Below are 14198 nucleotides of genomic sequence, written 5' to 3'. Positions count from 1 at the left end.
GTATTTCCACAGTATGTGCCTGCACTTGCACAGTGTCCTCTTTCCTTCTCACCTTAGCTGGTAAGTTGGCACTGGGGATACAAGTGTTAAACCTGACAGCTGACGAGCTGTCTGTACTAGGAACAGTGCGAGGGACAGAGTACAGGTCAGGTTTTTCCGGTGTTGACAGATGGGTGCCAGTATATAGGCGCCGGCGCTTTGTCACCCTGCTTATTCCAGATACCACTGTACCGAGACGTGGAAAAGCTTGAGCTGTGTGCACAGCCAGACACATCTCAATAAGTGACAATTGTTTGTGTCTGTTCATGAAGATGATCTTATGTGTTGTTTCCACTTGTGTATCTGTGTCAGTTCATCCTGAGTTTCCTGTATCAACACCTCTTAATTGTCAGCTGTATCACCTGTTTCCTGTTTTCATCTGTTGTCTTGTTCCTCACGTTGCAGGGACATTGAGTCTTTATTGGGAAGCTTGCAGACTCTTTTAACTCCAAAATGAAACCAATCAAATTTCCTTAGCTAAACTTTTTCCAAACATCAAAAAAGGCCTCCAACCTGAGGTTTTGCAGCAATTATGCAATGTTCTGCTGACACATCCTCTGGGTAAAAACAAATCAGTTATGAGACCCGAGTGGCATTTGACAACGTTCAGAAATACCCGCAATGCTTGTGTCTTTAACAGAGGTCCAAGTGGTTAATAGAGTTTTGCGGCCTTGCGCGCACTTGCACCTGTCACCCCGCTTCCTTTTATGGAACAATGTGAAGACCATATTCTTCTGCACAGAATGTGAAAATAAGATCCATGTAGTGCAAAATGCACTGTTTACTTACATGACTGCATCTGTTTAAACTCTGCAGGAGTTTTTCCCTCATCAGATTCAGTGTTCTTCTATTCTCCTTTATACTCTACATTTTATTTGTTTGTCATACTTTTTCCGGCGTCATATTTCAGTCACAGATTCTTGGGATTCTGACACCTGACTGAAGGGCTTTTGAAGTGTCTCAAATGTCGCATAGCGATCCTCTCCAGCATCCCCCCCCCCCCCCCCCGCTAACCCACATCAATCCCAACTGCACACCCGAGCCCTCAGCTCTTATCACTGGCCACTCAATCCCTGACGTCCACAGGGGGCTGCGCTTTAATTTGGAGGGCAGCCATTTGCTATTCTTAAAACTCATCTCTGTGGTCCACTGTTGAGGGAGAGATCTCTGTTCTCCCTCCACTCTTCTGCCTGTAGCTTTGTCTTGATAGTATGATTTTGCCTGAGCCTGCATAAAAGTGAACTTATTCAGTGAGTGAAAAGTTTTCGCCTTTTGTCAGGACATCTGCTGTACGTCAGCCATGAGCTCTAGTCTTGTCAACTCTTTAGCCAAAGTCTACGATCCAAACCCTCTTCATGGTCAGAAGCCTGGTGGAAGAAAGCTGTCTCTGAATGGATCAGACAAGTCCCAAGCTTCTTCATCTTCACCATCACCTTCCTCCCCTCATGATGCCACCATGCGCTGCATGGAGACCCGAATGGACTCCCTGAGCTCTCAGATGGAGTGCTTGCTCAACATGCAGCAGACCGTCCTGACCCGGCTGGATGGCCTGTCGCAGGATGTCCGGGGCATGGGTCGGGATCTGGCCTCTATGCGTGAAGAGGGCCATGGAGGGAGACGTGGGTCGGGGGTCGAGGTGTGCAGGGAGCTGCGTGGGGCAGTGGAGAGGGTCAGCGAGCGGGTGGAGAGTCAGGGACGCAGGCTGGAAGGGGTGGAGAAGCTGGTGGAGGGCACCCAGCAAGTCATCAACTTCATTGGCGAGGTGGTGAAGAGCTCCAGGCTGGTGGAGCTGCTGTTTAAACAGCCTGGAAACAATGCCAACAAGAAGGTGAGAGGTTTAACAACATCACACGCAAGACCGTTCAGCAAAGTGTGGCCTAAAAGAACATGAAAACTAAGTGTTCTTCCATCTAGTTTTCTGTTTTCTGTTCTTATCTCTGACCAAGATGCAATGAAATGTTCCCACAGTTCTATTACTACTTGCTGTGTTGTGAATGGAAACATAGTGAGAGGTGTTATTGCATTGTGATCATAGCGGCAGCTACATTAAGTACTGCCTGCAAATGATATCCTCTTGATTGAGTATGTGACCTATTGGCAGCGACATAATAGTTAGCGGGCTCTAAAACCTGAAGATTTTGTAGGTAAAATGCAAACATCTTTAAATGACTGTAACAGTTTTTTTTAAAGTCCCTCTTGGCACATAAAGCTGCTACTCATTCCTCTCAGTTCTGATATGGCTCCTTGTAAATCTATTATTAGCTGCACTGTACTCCCACATGTGCTCTGTAATGTTAAGTAATTTTCCTTTGTGCAGTGATTGCCATTTGCCTTTGAGGTGTAAATGATTACAGTCAGGCTGGTTATCTTATCTAAACCGTCTTTATCAGCAGTAGGTTGGACTGCAGCTGCACAGCGTCAGTTTAGCACTCGCCTGCTCTATTCTCAATAGGTGCCACTGCTGCTTTGATTGATAAGCTGGGCTGATGTCCTTGCATGAAGCCACACATTGTCTGCATCACATTGTGCATTTTTGTTATTCCTGATGCTTGGAGCAATATGAAGAATGCACAGAGGACTGGTGCAGAGCTTGCGTTGCCCTGTCTTTGCAGGATGTCTGCGTATGTTTTGTGCGTGAGGTGGAATATCTGACATAGTTGGATTCTGCTGATTCAGAAGCTGTTTCTAGGAATGGGTTTGGGCTTAAGCAAACAGATTTATTACACCAGACAGCCTCTGTCACACATATTAAATGACAGGGACATTGTAGGAGGGATCACATGAACTTTTTTCCTGCCATCCCATAAAAATGTCATTGTCATTCATCAAAATGATATTTTATTGGTATCGTATTATGCTTGTTTATTGCTTTATATTCAAAGTGGTTTCCTGTGATGTGCAGCATGTCATCTGCTACAGAAGATATGTGACCTTTCTCCTGGAGGAGGCATCTGTTCCCCAGAACATCATACTTGAGTTATGGGAGCAACCATAGAAACACTAACAAACACTTTGGCTTGCTCCTTGACTACTGTGCAAATGGAAACACATACATGACTACGCTGTTGCCATCAGTGAGGTGAAAAAGAACCGCTGCAGATACAAGGCCTCGCTCCAGAGTCTGGACTTTTCATGTCTGTCACTGTGTGAATCCTTTGACTGATTGTTTCATTTTGGTTTCTTCTTTCTACAACAAGGCAAAGGATGACAAAGACAAAGCCAAACTGAACCTGAAGGGCTTGAAGGCTCAGAAGAAGAGGAGACCCCAAGACACGTCAGGTAGGCTCAAACAGGAAATAACACGTTATGAGTTTATGCAGAGAGCGCTTTGTTAATTGATAATGCTGAATGTATGAGGACTACAACCACACAATACTGGTCCCTTAGATTTTTTTTTTTTTAATTTAGACCAACTGACCATGCTCAAATGCTAATATTACGTTTAAGCATGCCAACATGGTCTGTTGATGGTGCTACATGAAAAGGCAGAGGGCCTCCAAAGTCATTAGGATTCATCCTCTGACATCTTGTATTAATCTTACGGCAATCCTTTCAAAAGTATTTCATTATGGATCAAAGTGGTGCACAAAACCAAATGACTAACACTGGCAAATGTTAATGAGTGAAATTAAATGTTCCCATTTTGAATTCCCAGTTTGAATGTAGCTAGAAAACATCCTTACAGGGTGGCAGTAATCTCTTATGGTTGTTTGCTTTGTTTTTCCCACATCAGACACATCCTCACTGAAGGAACCTGTGCTGCAGAAACAGGTGGAGAAGCTCAACAGGCAGAACACTGAGCATTCCCATGGAAAAGCGGAGGCTGATTATCAGAGGGGGGAGGACAGGGGAAGTGGCGGAAGAAGACAGGAGCCGGCAGAGCTGATCCTGGATGGACCACATGCCTCCGCCGCCGAGTCAGAGGAGAGGAAGAAGTCAACCAAGGAGAAAGAGGAGGAGAAGGAGGAGGGGGGTGTCTTTGAGGACTCAGAGTCAGAGCCAGAGGAAAAGGTGGAAGATGATGGTCCAGGAGAGGTTGGACAAGTGGAGGATGATGACAAGACAAAGCATAAAGGAGAGGCAGAGGAGTCCTCACAATCAGACACAGCAACAAGTGTCATCCCAGATATCTGCAAGACCTCTTTCCTAACACAAGAAAGGTATCTCTAGAAAATATGTGTCAGTGTTATCTTTATTTTTAATATCTATCTATCTATCTATCTATCTATATATCTATATATATATATATATATATATATATATATATATATATATATATATATTGAGAGAGAGAGAGAGAGGGAGAGATTTATGCAAGTGAGTGAAGAGTCACTTAAGAGCAAACTTTTTGGGGGGAAGGAAAAGAAAAATAGAACAAAATGGAATAAAGTAAAATCTTTAAGTGTTAAATGTCTTATCTCGTGTAGCTCTGAAGAAGTTGGCGATGTGGCCACTTGCAGCAAACGTCGTGTCACAGAAGAAGACCTGGTGAAGGACGACCTCAAGAAAAGCAGAGTGGAAGGCAGTAAAGTGGAAACCACTGATGGACGGGTGGTGGAGGGGGACGGGCCACAGGCCTCCAAATCTGATGAAGCAAAGACAGAGGCGGAGGAGGAGGGGAAGGAGGGCGAGTCGGCAGTGAAGGAATTCATCATTGGTGAGGCATTATGTTTTGACAGTGCGTGGGTGCATGAGAAACAATCGTGGAAAAGTAGACTGCAGCTCCCATTGAGAACACAGAGACAATGTGTGCTTGTTACTGTTATTATGTATAATTTTCAATTTTGGTGGGAGTCAGTAGTGGAAATGTGTTGCCAGAATAATGATTAGTTGACCACATCAACTTTTATTTTCAAATTTCAACCTTGGCTCAAGGTTTCAGATCGTGTTGATGCACATTGTCTAAAACCATACAAAGTTTTTTTTTTTTGGTGCAGCTTAAAAAAAAAGAAACAGTATTTGCACAACTACATTAAATGAACAGTGTGTAATACACTTCAACATCAACTTTGTGTTAAGAGGTCTGATTTATTTGCTTCTTTGCGCATATATATATATATATATTATAACATTTACATTTACATTTACATTAAAATACATGCTCTTTGGTCACAAAGACACATTTCTGTAGTCAAAAATGAAATGGTAAAATAGTACAACCATAAGCTTGCACTTGCACATTGATTAGTTCCAAAATCTGGATATGGTCCTACTTTTGTGCCATACTCAGGTACAGCAGGCCCTCCATGTAGACCAACTTGGGTGTTAGTTGGTGACATTTGACTTTTTGTTCCTCACAGTTTGAAACAGATCCAGTGTCATAACACCATGCCTGTTCAAGTCATGTCAGTTCATGTCAGTCGGCACAGCTGGCAGAGCAGATAATGAGACATTAGCATGTTGCTATTTTGATCCACTTTGTTTCTGGGGACCGAGGCCCCTTCCTCCGTTTCTGTTTTCAGCAACAACAAGCTTTTGATTAATTTTGTCTGTATTTCTTCATGGTTTCTTCAGACTCGAGCCCTCCACCATTAGCACCTTTTGATCACCGCATCGTGACTCCCAAACCCCATCAGATAGCCACCTATTACACGATCAACAGGGACGAGGTCCTGGGAGGGTGAGTAACAGGAGAACCACGGAAAAGCCCGCTCTCTGGAGTTTATTTTCTTTTCAACACATTGGTCTTCTCTAGTGAAATAACAGAGGCTCTCACACCCTGTGAGCGGACACCTAATAGTTTTTTCCAAGACTTTTTAATTACCCTCTAAAGGGCAGATGATTGTGAGCCTCAGGGGTGAACTTGCGAAATAGCGGGTCTCTCTGATGTAATAGACCAGTGCTAAATCCTGCCTCTTCAACTGGAGATTACCCCTCAACACGCGAGCACATTTCTCAAATCTCTGACATAATGGCCCAGTATAAAGCCCTAATTATTGAGTGACTGAAGGAACTTATTATGCTGTGTTTATGTAAGTAAGAGCTCCTATTAATTATTATTTTCATTATCAATTAAGCTGAGTTATTTTATTTTTTTCTCTTCTACAAATAATCATCTCTTGTTTGGTCTACAAAGTTCAGAAAAAGTTACAAAAAAATCAGAAATCATCATAAATCCACACTCTCAAGCCTGGCACTTCTTCTGCTCTGCCTCTAGTATCCATGCACGTGTTTGACCCGTCGGTGTGTTTGCTCTTTTTTTCATTAGGGGACGTTTTGGACAAGTCCACAAGTGCATGGAGAACTCGTCCGGTCTGACGTTGGCTGCCAAGATCATCAAAGCCAGGAGCCAGAAAGAGAAGGTGCAGTCATGATCAGCCAATGAAAGCTGAATACGAAACAGTATATGTCACTGGGATGCCTGCTTCCCCAGACAGTCTAATGGATGGTTACTTTTATCATTGCTAAGCACCATAAAGGATTACATTTCCAAAATAGACACAGCTCAACAGCCTTGAGTGTGTGGGCAGGTGGCAATTAGTCATCCTCATTGTGTCTCTCTTGTTCTGGGTCATCTGAAAGCGATGTGAGAGAGGTCAGATGTCCGAGCATAGCTCTGTGGTTACAGTATCATCTGAGATATTCAAAAAGCTCAGAGCCCACCAAAAGCCCACCAAACACACGGCCAAATCCTTGGCCTGGCTCATGTTGCTGTCTGTGGTCATCTGTGACAACACTGACTGTGCTGGCAAATCCTATCTGTCCGTCTGTCTGCCTGACTGACTGCCTGTCTGTCTTTTTTTGTCAAATTAGCATATAGTTGGCAGAGTACACAGTTTTTCTCCAAACTTCTTAAATGCACTCTCTCAAATCTTGACTCGCTGACTGATTACAGTTTTGTTCTTTGTTATCAGTTTTGTTGTGAATGAACTTCCATACATTTCCCCAGTTAAAGACTCACTCTGTGTGTTTGTTAATTGACTTGTACTATGTGTATTTCTGTCTCTCTCTCTCTCTCAGGAGGTGGTGAGGAATGAGATCCAGGTGATGAACCAGCTGAACCACGCCAACCTCATCCAGCTCTATGCCGCCTTTGAGTCACGCAATGACATCATCCTCGTCATGGAATAGTAAGTCGGGGTACCTGTGTGTGTGTGCGTGTGTGTGTGTGTGTGTGTGTGTGTGTGTGTGTGTGTGTGTTCATTATGTGTTCTCATTTGTCAATACAAGAAAGCTACAAGTCCTTTTTTTGCTGTAAGTGTGCATGTGCTTCCCTTCGTGGCGCAGTGTGGAGGGAGGGGAGCTGTTTGACCGCATCATTGATGAGAACTACAACCTGACGGAGCTGGACACGGTGCTGTTCATACGGCAGATCTGTGAAGGGCTGCAGTACATGCATAAGATGTACATCCTACATCTGGACCTCAAGGTAAACCTGCCTCAACTTAGGATCTCATAGTCTCATAGTCTCTGACATCTTTAGGTTTATTTCTTGTCAACTCAAACCTACCTAAAATGTTGTTTTCCACTACTTTTATTCCATTCTGTATGGCCCTTACTCACTTTTTAGTTTGGTTAAACTAGTATTAACAGTCCACTGCAATGACCATAAGAAATCTGCTTTTAGATGACAGGATGCATTAAAAACAGTTTACTGACAATACTTTCTGTCCTGTTTCTCTTGGCTATGTCGACAACATTTGGAAGAATTTGTCAAGAAAGCAGTACACAAAACCAGCAATTTATCTGAATTCTATTACATTACTTTATCTGTAATCCATCTCTTTTGTTCCTTTTCAGCCAGAGAACATTCTTTGTGTCAGCAGAGCTACTAACAAGATTAAAATCATTGACTTTGGCCTGGCCCGGAGGTAACATTTCTCATCTGTTTGCAGTTAAAAGCTGTCATGACAGGATTCTCTCAGCTGTGATCTACTTCTTATGTTTCTGCTCTTGTGTCTCTGACAGGTATAAACCCAGGGAGAAGTTGAGGGTCAACTTTGGAACACCTGAATTTTTAGCTCCCGAAGTCATCAACTATGAGTTTGTTTCATTCCCCACAGACATGTGGAGCCTCGGCGTCATCACTTACATGCTGTGAGTTGTGGATGGCCATTCACACACACACACACACACACACACACACACACACACACACACAGAGTAGCATCCCTGACCTCTGTTTCCTCTTGGTCCAGGCTCAGCGGCTTGTCTCCGTTTCTGGGCGATGACGACAACGAGACACTGAACAACATCCTGGCCTGTCAGTGGAACTTTGAGGAGGAGGAGTTTACGGACATCTCCGACGAGGCCAAAGACTTCATCACCCGCCTGCTGGTGAAGAGTAAGAGCTGGAGGATGAGCGCAGCAGAGTCCCTCCGACATCCCTGGCTGTCGGACCGGAGCCTGCACTATCGGCTAAATCAGAAGGTAATGACCCGCCGCTTATAATTAAGACCATCATAATGCGCCACTCAACAGACCTGTGGTCAGACCTCTGAACACACATGACTGCTGCTGCCTTTTGCTGCCCACAGCAACAACCAGTAGCATCATGCAGAACATGACAGCTGGCCAGTCAGAGCTCTTGTTGCTCCTCTGTGGGTTTCAGGTGGTACACTGCTTAACTAAATTAAAGCAGTCCTTGGGAACAATAAATGTTAAAGCCAAAGACACATGATTATGAGATGAAAGGTGATAGGTAGACACATTAGCAAATGAAATCACAAAAAGTCGAATTACTTTTGAAGTTTTGTTTTACGATTACCCCTGACATTGAATTTTTATGGAGTGATTTAAATAAATATGAAATTAACCAATTTAGAATTGTTTTTTGACATGTTTCAATTGATCAGTTGATTATGATTATGCATTGAAACGTTCTACAGTAATTCCAGACTCCATAAAGCTCATTCAGTGTATGTTTGAAATTGTGTGTTGGTGCAGACACCACGTCTCAGGTGGGTCAGTTGCAAAAAGTTACAGTTGAGTTGATGAGTGAGCAAGTTCATCCCTGATCTGCAGAACTATATTACAATACACAGTTATTGTAAATAAGTTGACAACAAGTTAAAAAGTTGATGATATATGGGCATATAAACCTGTGTTCACTCAATGGATCCTCTCATTGCAGAAAAACAAGTGCCACTCCACACATGCTCCTCCTCCAGAGAGCTAGACAGGTAAGATTAAGGTTTTCCTGTGAGCCAACATAAACAACCTGAAGTACTGTTTCTCTGCCATCACCATGACAACTTTAAACCTGAAATCTGCCTCTTTCTTTCATTTCCCTCCTAGAATCACTGTGAGGCCCTTAGCATGCCCTCTGACAATGTGTGGCCCTGGAGCCAAACACTGGACCAATGCTGCTATACCTGTATGGCTGCTGGAAAACTACTCTCTGCTTGGCATTCTTATGTTAGCTTAGCTCCACAGCTGGTAGTTCTGACCTGAATAGTGATAGAGAAGCCTGCAAGAAATAAAGAGACTTTGTAAGGCTGCCTTCAAGGCCCAAATCACCTGTTAGCATGCTAACTGTCCCGTAGAGCACAAACATCAGACTGAACCAGTGAGGACTCTCTTGCTCGGCGGTGAGTTATTGTAGCTGCCAAATTCAAAGCCACCTGTATCACAATAGGGAATCATGGCAAAGCATTAGACACTAAAAGCCTGAATTGCTTGTCACTTCTACAACCTCCACGTTTATCACTGAAGAGGTAAAAAATAACTGATACTCATCGGTTTAGCATCAAACTGTTTAGCACTGTTTTTCCCCTCTGCTAGTGATCAGTTTGTCATGTTGTCCTGGTTTGTTGCATGCTTTGCACTTTTTGGCCTATTTCTTCAAGATTTAGCAAACAACTTTAAACAAAAATGTAGACTGAATGCTATTATTTAAATGATTTATTTTTGTGAATACAGATTTTCTTTCTTTCTTTTCATTTACAAGTCTTATAAAAAAAATGTTACTCTGTTGCGAAACATAAAGTAAAAATATTTGTAGAACTTGGTTGAAGTTGAAGTCACACCACAGTAATTTATTTTGTATGTAACACAACCTTGCATACACTCATTCCCCTGAAAACTGAGAGTTTCTCAATCACCGAATACTTCCCGGTTTGTGCCATATTCAGCACACATTTCTGGTATGTTTTCCCTGTAGAGTGGATTTCTTTCTGGACGTGTTCATGCCACTAGCTTGCCTTTGCTTCGGCAGTTTGGAGTAGCCCTCTCACCTTCCATGAAGGCATAACGAACAACAGAATACTACTGGGTTCTTATGTTCATTTATTTACTGGTTCAACACCAGACTGTACTTGAAGTGCAAAGCTTTGGTTGAAGATGGGGTTATTTTCAGGGGAGACGTCACTCAGTTATGCACATGCTACATGTGTAAATGCACCGTTCAGCTTGATGGAGAGCCAATAACAGAGCAGGGAAGACATCAGTCGGTGCTTTATTGTCCCATTCTCTCTAAGGGAATGAGAGCTGGACGAATATTCTTCATGCAGTTGTTGGCTGCTCCATTTGGAAATGGAAAAGCTTTGTGATTTTGAATACTTGTGTATCTGAATTTATGATACTTTTTTTCAAGTTTTCTTGTGTAATGATGAGACGTAAATAAATGTAGAATATAAACAAGCAAATAAAGAAAGCACACTAGAAAACATTTGCAGCATTTCTTACAGTGTATCTCTTTGAAAATTAAAAATCAGGATTTTGTGTGATCATTTGTTATGTTAATATAAATGTAAATATACATGAAAAAGTGCACATGAGATTGTAAATATGTGGGCCTATCCACATTTTAATGTTGCATGTCCACACTCTCAAATCAACATTCTATAGAAGCCTTGAAGGAAAGAAGGGAAGGGGAAATGTCCGCACATACATTTCTAAAGAAACAAGACAAATATTTGGACATCATGTTCCGTAGGCAGTAATCACTAAATAATGCTTCCTGTTTGGGCATCTTGCTTCAAGAATACAGGTGGAAAATGAAAAAAACATGGCCTAAACAACATCCACATTAAATGGCATCACAAAGTGGAAATACTGAAGTATACGTGCTCCTGCCTGTACTTCATCCTCAGACTATGATTTCATCTTTCAAGCGGAGAATTGGACAAGAAGAATTGACAGAAATCAGTTAGATAGATATAATGATTTGATTTGACTCATGATGAGATGTTCTGTTTGAATCTCTGTACTAGTGGTTGAATGTCCAGCGATCAATCAGTGGCGGAAGAAGTATTCAGACCCTTGATTTAACTATTTAAATAAAAATAAATACTAATACGTGAATTTCCCTCGGGGATGAATAAAGTATCTATCTATCTATCTATCTATCTATCTATCTATCTATCTATCTATCTACAGTACAGTGATCACACAGTGATGTAACGCTCGGAGCTGCAGGATTCTCCATCTCTTCACACGGTCAGCTGCTGAGAATCCAAACTCATTTAACAACTGAAATCCAACTAGGTTCCCCTCAGTATCACTCATCTGAGAAATCAAACCCCTCTCTGTGCATGAGGGCTTCTTTCCAGACAAAGAGAAGACAGCCAATGAAGGTCAAAGCACAAAGTCTTGGACAGAAATATGAGGACATTTCTTATCGCTTGATACGCTGAAGTTGCAGTTAGCTTCCCAACTGAGAAAGAGAACTTTTTCCCACAAATATTCCAGACAGTGGACTATAGCTCTGGGTTTACTCTGTCACATAAAGCCTCTCTGACGTCTTTTCAGATTTGTATTTGCCATCTACATGGGGAACTTCTCACATCCGTCAAACTATCAGGTTGCTGTCCCATAATGAGCTTCATTTATCAGTGCAAATCAAACCTTTGAAACAGGCGAGGGGCTCTGAGAACAGGAAGAGAAGAGGAAATCCAGCCCCAACCAAAATTCAATTAGTTAACACAAATAATTTCACAGCCTCATCTCAATTAAATCTCCAAGATCTGTTTATTTCTGTCTGAAGTCTCAGTAAAATACACAGACGCATTCTTTATGTTCAGCGCTGGAATAGATGATGGGACACAAGGATTTTGACCAATTTGGTTGAGATCTGGTGACTGTGAAGGCCATAACATATGATCTGCATCACTGTCATGCTCATCAAACCACCGAGTGAGCCCCTGTGTCATGTGGGTGGGTGCCTCATCACTCAGAGGGAGACCACTCCCATCAGGACAGAAATATGTGATGGAGTTTTTCAGGTTTTTTCCTCTTGCCATTTTGATCCAAACTCCAGAGGTCACCTGCGCCTCAGCTGTGTAAGAGTGACTGGACTGCCATCCAGTGGTGGTCTTTGAGGTACTTGTATTTTACTTCAGTATTTCCATTTTATACAACTTAATATTTTTAGTCCATTACATCTCAGAGGCAAATATGGCACTTTTTACTTCACTCCTCTACTGTGTGACAGCTTAGTTACTAACTACTTTTCAGATTACAATTTTTCATACCTTTTCTGTCCAATGAAATACCACGTATCTCCAGATTTGGTGATTTTGAATGTGAATGTTTGTGATAAACTGAAGGATAAAGTGTTCCTGTGTGGGTTGAGAAAATTATCCTGCATAAATAAACTTTTAACAAAACCTCTTGGATTAGCTGGAAAATGTGTTGTCACAGAGCTGAAAACAGGCTGTTGTTCTGAGCTCATGAAAAGTTGACTTTTTAGAGATAAGCGGTTCTCACTGGGCAGCGACTCTTCCAACGTATGATGATCTCATAGAATATGAAGCATTGATGCAGATTGAACTGTCAGAGACCATTTTACTGCACAATGACTACTTTCACTTTTCATACTTAAAGTACATTTTGCTGATAATACTTTCACACTTTCACTTAAATAAGGTTTTGAATGCAGGCCTTCTACCACAGGGTGATATCACTTTTACTTAAGAAAAGAATCTGAATACATTTTCCACCAGAGCTGCCATCAGAGATCAAGACAATGGATACCAGCAGGCTGCGCCAGACGCACACAGAGGTGCAGACGTTCTCAGGGTGTGTCAGTATCACGTCCACACAGTTGAAGGACTCACAAAGAAAAGAAGAGGAGCTATTTTCTTTGTGTTGCTACTGACCCATTTGGGAAACTTACTTTTCCAGTTTGCTTGTGAACTCATTGTGACTCACGGACTCCTCAGAAGGGGTGGGTGAATACCGAGGGGGACATCAACTTGGATCTTGCTGAAGAACAAACGTATAACTGCTGGGATGATTGCTAGCTGCAGAATGAAAGTGACCTTCCATCTGCTATTCTCTCAGATAAACTTAAACCTGCACTCGTTAGCGTTCCCACACACACCACACATGTGTGAAGGATAAAGGTTTCTGCACAGCAGTGGACACACAGCGAGAGTCAAATACCTCCAAACACACAGCGAGACACCTGCCGTCCAAACAAGAGAAGAGAAGAAGAGCCCCGAGGAAGAACAGAGCTCTGTGTTGTTCTCTTTTGATCAGGCAGGGTGGATGAGCAGACCGCTGTGCTTCTCAGGACCCCAGGCACTTCTTTTTTTTTTTTGTCTTTTTTTTTTTTTACACAAAGATGTTTTCTTTAGACAGTAATGAAATCACACCTCCCATCATGCTGTGCGCTCTGGGAAGTCGAGCAGTGAGAGAGTGCTTTCACAGCGCTACTGACTCTCTCAGCTGGAGCAGATGTTGTGATATATGCTCAAATATACAAGAATAATAAGAGATTAGGAGCTGCTCTGAGTGTTTGATCACTTCTGTTAAGATAGTGTCTCAAGTGATGTGAAATGAATCTCTCAGTCAGGGTCGATATGTTAAGTTCTGCTCCTGAAATTGTGTTTATTTTGGCATACTGGCAGACCAATTCTATAGTAAATGTAACCAGTCAAAGCCAGATTTTCCTCTTAAATTTCTCCTGAAATAAGGTGACCTTTTTCTACACTTTGTGAGAGTATCACATGTGTTATATTCTGTGTTTGGTCCCTACCACACTTTGAAGCTGTGATACTTGCAGTTTGCTTCACTGACATCACCAAACCCAAGACGCTTCAGCATAGCAGCAAATGGAAACATCACCCTTCTTTATCATCATACACATCTTTCTGAGTTTCAAGATGACCTATTTGGTATTTTAAGAAACTTAGGATTTTTACTAAAATTAAAGCTACGCCTCCATGGGTTTGAACAATGAATCGCCACATGCATTCGTAAGAGAGGAGGAGTTT

General features: G+C 42.2%; 1 protein-coding gene across 1 annotated transcript; it reads left to right on the top strand.

Annotated features, from left to right (window-relative positions):
* The first annotated feature begins 1339 nt into the window (after nucleotides 1-1339).
* mylk4b (myosin light chain kinase family, member 4b) lies at nucleotides 1340-9739 on the top strand. Its single transcript, XM_076726908.1, has 13 exons — nucleotides 1340-1867; nucleotides 3237-3318; nucleotides 3773-4199; nucleotides 4467-4696; nucleotides 5554-5659; nucleotides 6248-6341; nucleotides 7000-7109; nucleotides 7267-7408; nucleotides 7780-7850; nucleotides 7948-8076; nucleotides 8178-8409; nucleotides 9113-9161; nucleotides 9277-9739. Exons 1-12 carry the CDS (start codon nucleotides 1340-1342, stop codon nucleotides 9155-9157), a joined length of 2196 nt encoding a protein of 731 aa, XP_076583023.1. The 3' UTR covers nucleotides 9158-9161; nucleotides 9277-9739.
* The last annotated feature ends 4459 nt before the right edge of the window (nucleotides 9740-14198 follow it).

Source organism: Chaetodon auriga, chromosome 3 (genome assembly GCF_051107435.1).
Source record: "Chaetodon auriga isolate fChaAug3 chromosome 3, fChaAug3.hap1, whole genome shotgun sequence".
Taxonomy (NCBI): Eukaryota; Metazoa; Chordata; class Actinopteri; order Chaetodontiformes; family Chaetodontidae; genus Chaetodon; species Chaetodon auriga.
This window is presented reverse-complemented; position numbering and strand designations above follow the sequence as displayed.

Coding starts and splice junctions, on each gene's coding strand:
- mylk4b (XM_076726908.1), top strand. CDS start 1,340: ATGAGCTCTAGTCTTGTCAACTCTTTAGCCAAAGTCTACGATCCAAAC. Junction 3,319..3,772: donor GAGACCCCAAGACACGTCAG/GTAGGCTCAAAC, acceptor TTCCCACATCAG/ACACATCCTCACTGAAGGAA. Junction 8,410..9,112: donor ACTATCGGCTAAATCAGAAG/GTAATGACCCGC, acceptor CTCTCATTGCAG/AAAAACAAGTGCCACTCCAC.